This window comes from Octodon degus, unplaced genomic scaffold (assembly GCF_000260255.1).
Source record: "Octodon degus isolate 3935 unplaced genomic scaffold, OctDeg1.0 scaffold00017, whole genome shotgun sequence".
NCBI lineage: Eukaryota > Metazoa > Chordata > Mammalia > Rodentia > Octodontidae > Octodon > Octodon degus.
The window spans coordinates 21,875,865-21,882,242 of NW_004524593.1; the positions used below are offsets into that span (position 1 = coordinate 21,875,865).

General features: G+C 57.7%; 1 protein-coding gene across 1 annotated transcript in view; it reads left to right on the plus strand.

Annotated features, from left to right (window-relative positions):
* The window catches only part of Hlx (H2.0 like homeobox), a 31,351-nt gene extending 25,751 nt beyond the window's left edge, over positions 1–5,600 (plus strand). The window contains exons 4-7 of the mRNA XM_004626946.2: positions 2–175; positions 770–949; positions 1,470–1,654; positions 3,275–5,600. Of these exons, the coding sequence (XP_004627003.1) occupies positions 2–175; positions 770–949; positions 1,470–1,654; positions 3,275–3,757 (1,022 nt within the window). The 3' untranslated portion in view covers positions 3,758–5,600. The remainder of the gene's footprint in view (position 1; positions 176–769; positions 950–1,469; positions 1,655–3,274) is intronic.
* Positions 5,601–6,378: the final 778 nt, after the last annotated feature.

Sequence of the window (6,378 nt, forward strand, 5' to 3'; positions counted from 1 at the left end):
CCGCCGCCCGCGCCCCGGCCCGGCGTCCTGCAGCCCCCGGGCTCCGGTTCCCGGACGGGCGCGCACCTCGGCACCTCCACCCCAGCGCCCTCCAGCAAGGACCTCAAGTTCGGCATCGACCGCATCTTGTCGGCGGAATTCGACCCCAAAGTGAAGGAAGGCAACACTCTGAGAGGTAGGTCTAGGTCCCGGCCGCTTTTGAGGCCTCGAAAAGGAGGTCCCGACCCATCTCTGGCCACAGGCTGCCCCGGGGAGCTTTCGGTGTTTCCACAATTAAGGACAAAAGGAGAAGGAAAGGAGCTGTGAGAAAAACGCCAGGTTTAGAATTTGCCAGCTTTGTGTTATTAAAAAAAAAAAGTTCTAGGGGTGTTCGTGAAAATGGGAACAAAAATGACAACCAGTCCTCATTTTCTGAATATCACAGAGACGGAATTATGCTTTTGCAACAGGAAAGCCCTGCGAGGAGAGACTTTTCTATTTATCCAATTCTGGCAGAAGCTACACAAGCTAAAATCCAGTTGGGTGTGAGGGAGGTGGGGGGCTGCGGATGCCCTAGAACCCCGAGAGTAGCATCCGGGGGGCTGCCTTTACGAGTAGTGGACCCGAAGGTCACAGAGCACTTTTGTGTTCTGCGGGGAGGTTTTGGAGGGCAGGCTTTGTTTTCCTGGGGTCTCTCGACCTCGCTGCAGTGAACTCCAAGGGAAGGTGAGGCAGGAACTCAGGGCCAAGCACGCGTGCCCCGTGACCGTGATGCCCTCTTCTTCTGCAGACCTCACGTCTCTGCTGGCCGGGGGGCGGCCAGCTGCCATGCACCTCTCCGGGCTGCAGCCCTCCGCCAGCCAGTTCTTCGCATCCCTGGAACCCATGAACGAGGCCTCAGCCATCCTCAGCCCCTTAAGTTCCAACCCAAGGAATTCAGTTCAGCATCAATTCCAAGACACGTTTCCAGGTACGGAGAACCCTACAGCCGGCTGGGCGGGAGAAGTGACTGAGAAATCTCAGGGCCGACGCCTGCCTGTGGCTGCCTCAGTGACGCAATCTCATAGCTGGGCCTGGAGAGTTTGAGGTCAGAGAGATAGAAACCGAAAGACTTCAGTACGGCCACTGGTTTTTAGGGGCCTGGGTGGGGACAGTGAGAGGGATCAGGATCGGGGACCAGCACAGTGACAGTGTGTGCACTGGGAGTGTGGAAGACGAGGTGCTTATCCAAGTTATTACACTAGAAAGGATGATTTTAAAATGGGCATTAAAGACATCTCTCCTTGACACACGATAACTACAAACATTTGGGTGGCGACTGTGATCAGCAGGCAGACCCGCTGATTGTGCGCATTGAGCACCAGTTGAAGTGCGGCCTCCGCAGGCCTGGGGATCCTAGTGGGGCCATCAGTGTGCACACAGGATCAGCACACGGTGCCTGCGGCCTGGTACTGACAGGAGTCCCTATTCCCTGCACCTGGCCCATGCAGGTCCTTACGCTGTGCTCACCAAGGACACCATGCCACAAACGTACAAGAGAAAACGCTCCTGGTCGCGCGCGGTCTTTTCTAACCTGCAGCGGAAGGGCCTGGAGAAAAGGTTTGAGATCCAGAAGTACGTGACCAAGCCGGACCGAAAGCAGCTGGCTGCAATGCTGGGCCTCACAGATGCACAGGTGGGTGCCCTGTCCCCCGCAAGACCCAACCGCTCCCGGCCCACAGAGAGGTCTGGAAGGGCGAGGGTGGCTTGGGCCTGAGATGGGTGGTGAGGAGAGGAGATCATCAGGCCTCTCCAGAGCTGCCAAAGGCCTCTGTGTTTACTTTGGCCCTGGGCTGAGCACCCCGAGAGCCAGCACTTAGGCCTTGGAGATGCTAATTGCGGACTCAGCAGGAGCAGCTCCCTGGAGCAGGCAGTTTACTCCAGCTTAGATAAAGATCCGCGGGGTAGAGATTGTAGTTTTTTTTTTTTCTGCCACCCTTCTTCCCCTCCTTCTTGCTGCTGCTTTGGGATTGTGAAATCCCCGCTCAGAGGAAGTGAAAATATCTTTCAAAAAAATGACTTAGCTCCAGTAGGGCAAGGAGTCTGCTTGGAGTAGCCGATGCCACAGTCTGAGTCCTAAGGGCTCAATGGGAAGAAAGTCTCATGGTGCTAGTGGAGGGGATTTGAAGAGAAAGTGGATTTTCCTAGACCACTGGAGAGCGTTTCAGCAAGGCAAGTTCGGCCTGCTTGATTTTTTCCCTCCAAGACAATAGAAAATCTGTTGCATCTGCCTGGACTCTTTTCCTTAGATTTAAGAACCAGGCTTCTTTTCCTTTTCTCTATTTTGTTTGAGTTTTGACAACAGCAGAGCCACCTTATTCTCCCCTGAGACCCTGTGACCCCCAACAGTGGCCCTCAGTGCCCTGACGGTGCCCAGCAGGGTGGAGCCAAAGGCAGGCCTCGGTCTGGGCCTCTGACTGGGTCCCTGGGCCTTCATTACACTGGCTGGCCACGCTGTGCCTTCCCACCAGCTGGGGATGTTATTTTTAAAAGAGAGACTGGAGCCTGTGCAGACGTGTCGCTCCCCCGGGGACCTTATATATTTATATGAATCCTCTGCTCCATCGTTCTTCTCTTCCTTCCCTTTGCACATGTGTAAATCCAGCATTTTCTGAGACCCCTGAGAACGAGCTTACGCCTGGAGGGGAGCAGGCTCCTCGTTAACTCCCGGGAAACCAGGCCAGGAACAGCTCGCCAAAGAGGATCGTGGCCACCACTCCTTCTAGGGTTAACTCCCCAGGTCCCCTTTCCCCTTTCTGCCTCTCAGTTTCCTCCTTCGCTTGCTCCTCACTTTCTCTGGGCAGTGGCAGTGGAGGACAAGGCCAGGCTTGGGATTGTGTGTGCTTTTGTGGTTCTGAAGTCCCTAACTTGGAGTTTTGAGAGGTCCCTGACCTCAGTGAGGTGGGAAGCTTGGCTTCCACTGCGCACTGGGGTGAGCCCAACGTTGGCCCTGGTGTCAGCAGGCTGCTCCTGTCCTTGAAGCTCCAAAAGATCCGCTGTAGTCACTGGCTTCTGCCCAGAGCTCAGGCAGCTGAGGGGCACATTTGGAGAAGGCACCCCAGGGGCTCTTGGCTTCCTTCCCCTTCCAGCCCCTGGCCAACCGTGCCTTGCTCAGTGTTGCCTGACTTTCTTTAGTGGCATAGGGAACAGTCCCAGGGCTCCGGCTGACCTTTAGCTGCAGGGGCAGCTAGACAGGATGTGCATGAAGCTGGACTACTGCTCACCTCCTGTCCCTTCCCGTCCCTGCACTGCTCAGGTGAAAGTGTGGTTCCAGAACCGGCGTATGAAGTGGCGGCACTCCAAGGAGGCCCAGGCACAGAAGGACAAGGACAAGGAGGCCGGGGAGAAACCTTCAGGGGCAGCCCCTGGCGAGGGTGATCAGGAAGAGCAGTGCCCCAGCCGCTCCGAGGGTGAGCCAGAGAGTGAGACCAGTGACTCCGAGTCCCTGGACATGGCCCCTAGCGACACAGAGCGGACTGACGGGGCCGAACCTCCTCTGCATTCAACCACAGTCATCAAGCCCTCAGCTGCTGCTGCCCTGGTCACAGCTGGTGGCAGCAGTGGTGGTGGCTGCACTTTTGGCTTCAGCAGCCCAGGCGGCATTGGGGGCTCCAGCGTCAGCACCGGCATGGGCAGCAGCACCACGGAGCTGCTTCCCGAGCCCCAGTCTGCTGGAGGTGGCGGCGGTGCTCCCCAAAGTCCTGCACCCAGCCAGGCCCCACTGGCAGGCGGCTTGTAGACTGCTGAGGACAGAGGGCCCCCAGCCCTGAGGGCAGCTGCCGGCAGCAACTGGGCTCCCTATGGGCTTTGCTTTGGCGGGACCGAGGCGGTGGAGATGCGGAAGAGCGCTGGCTCCTTCTCCACTGCTGGACCTGCAGCTGCTCCTGCCCTGGACACCGAAGCCCACCCTGGAAGTGTCGGACTGAGCCTCCTTCTTGAACCTAGTGAGGGTTGTGGCAGAAAGACGCCGTGCGTGGCAAGCCAGAAACTGTAAATAAAATGTTTACTATGGTTTGTAAAAGGCCCGTGGCTTCCTGGGGAGGCCAGGAGGTGAAGGACTAGGATCTCCCACCCAGGATATATAACCTGGCCTGCCCTGCAGCAGCAGCTCTGGTGGGACAGAGGCATAGGAGAGTGTTTTGCTCAGGGCGGCAGTCCTGCAGAGTGCTCAGAGCTCATTTCACAGGATGCAGAGGGTGGTGGCCTGAGCCAGCACTGAGGTGGGTCCTGCGCGTGGCCGAGAGGTGCAGCCAGGGTCCATAGGTATCTCTTTGGACTGAGGCTGAGACAGAGTTGGAGTATGTGGTATTGGTGTCGGACAGAGACATCCCAGGTTTCCGATCAACCCCTATTGGAGTCCTGGGACTCTCTCCCTGGCCGGGCGCTGGGGCACAGACCGGTCTGCAGTGTCCTAATCATTGGGCAGCAGTTGTCTAAATAGCTGCACAGCAAGCAGGTGACTTGCTCACGGTGCGCAGAAGCAGGGCCCACGCCAGCGCCCGGCCTCCAGGCCTTTGTGGGCAGAGTGAAGCTGTGAAACTGCACTTCATCCCGCCCAACCCGCCTTGCAGAAAGTTCCTGTGGAATCCAAGCTGGAGCTGCAACTAGCACCCCTCTGCTCCACGCCACTGCTGCTGGGAGGGAGGAGCCCGTGGGAATGGGCTTGGAAGCTTTGCTTGTTTCTGAGGCTTGCGGGCCACACCTCTTCCCAAGACCTGCTGCCCTTTCAAGGACCATGTGTCTTCAGGTGGTAAATACTCTGCTGAGATTTTGAAACAAAAAAACCCGTCTCCAACGTGTTTGGTCCCCAGCAGGCGGAGGACTCCAGTCCTCGGCCACACCTGGCTCAGCCCTTCTGTGGGGCTGTCGGTTGCATTTTCTTTCACACTTTTGCTCCGGACCCCACTGCAGCCTGGTCTGTGGAGGAGAAAAGACCACATGTGGAGCCGCTGTGCTCTGGCTAGGCCACTCCCAGCCTGGCTTAGCCTCTGGAGGAGAGTGTAGGGGGAGTGGAGAGTGTCCTGCTGTCCAGCAGAAAGCGATGGCGAGCACTCCACTAAATGAGGACTTGAGGGGGCTGTTGCTCCCTAGCTGTTCCCATGAGAATCTGGGGAGGGTGGCTCCCCCACCTGTGTGGGCTCAGGCAGGCTGGGATCCTTCTTCCAGGCCACTATAAGCTTTGATGTCCCAACTGCTACATTCTCTGTGCCTCAAGTTTTGCCTATCACTCATATTAATTTCCTGTGTTCCCCAAATACTTGAAATTCTGAACCCAGGGAGTCCCAAGAGTGCTGAGGCACTGAAGACCCATTTGGGAGTTGGGTCCCCAGCAGGCATATTTCTAGACGGATCAGTGGAGGGTGTCGCGCTGCCCAGGCTAGGCCACGAGGGGCTTGTGTGGGCCAAGTACACCACTTCCAGGGACCTGGGCTGCCTCAGGGGCGGCTTCTTGCAGGCTGTCTTGACTGGCAAGGGCCCCTGCTTCCCTTGTAGGAGTTAGACAGGCCCTGTCACTCTGCCAGGCAGGGAGTGGGCCTGGACTCCCAGGGAATGAAGCGTCGGGCCGCACCCTGCCAGAGGCTATGTACGCAGGCTTCTGGTTCTCCATAGAACTAAGCAAAGCCTGAGGCTCCTGCCACTGCCAGCTGGTGCCTGGGGCTCCAGTCTCTGAATTTCCCAGCGTTACCAGGCCTCAGGGTTGCCCTCCGTAGGGTTGCTTCCTGTTGTGTGGGGAGGGGCTGGGATGGGGGCTCCCGGTGCCTCAGTGTGTCAGTCACTGTTCTGTCCTCACCAAGGCCAAGTCCAGTAGGCTTCAAGGACATCGTGGCCATGTCCTGCCTTTCAGGGAGCCTGGCCCTCGGGTGCCCGCTAAAGAGACCAATGTCTCGCTGTCCAGCACCCACACCCTCTGGGGGTCATCACAGATCCCTTGAATGTACTCCCCACTGCAGCTGGGACAAAAAGAAGCCCAGCAACACTGGGATGGCTCCTTTGGCTCTTTGCCCTGCCTAAGTCTGGAGCAATGCTGGTGTGACCAGGCTCGGGTGGAGCAAACAGCAGGGGACCTGGGGGTCCTTTCCAGGCCTCCTCCTTGAGGCATATGAGGCCAGAGTGAACCCAGACGGAGCCAGGTTGAACCAGTGAACCCATACAAAGCTGGCCTGCCACAGGGGGGGATTCCTGCAGTTCTTTAGACTCTTGCTTCAATCTGCAGGAACCTCAGAACTGTAAACCTCTCCAGAGGGTGCCTTGCCTGCCTGCAAACCAGCATTAAGCAGCCCCCTGGTTGGTGGGTGGGCAGAGAGGGGCTGGAGCAGGAAAGGGGGAATCAGGTGGGTGCTGAGGGCTTTCCTCCCTCCT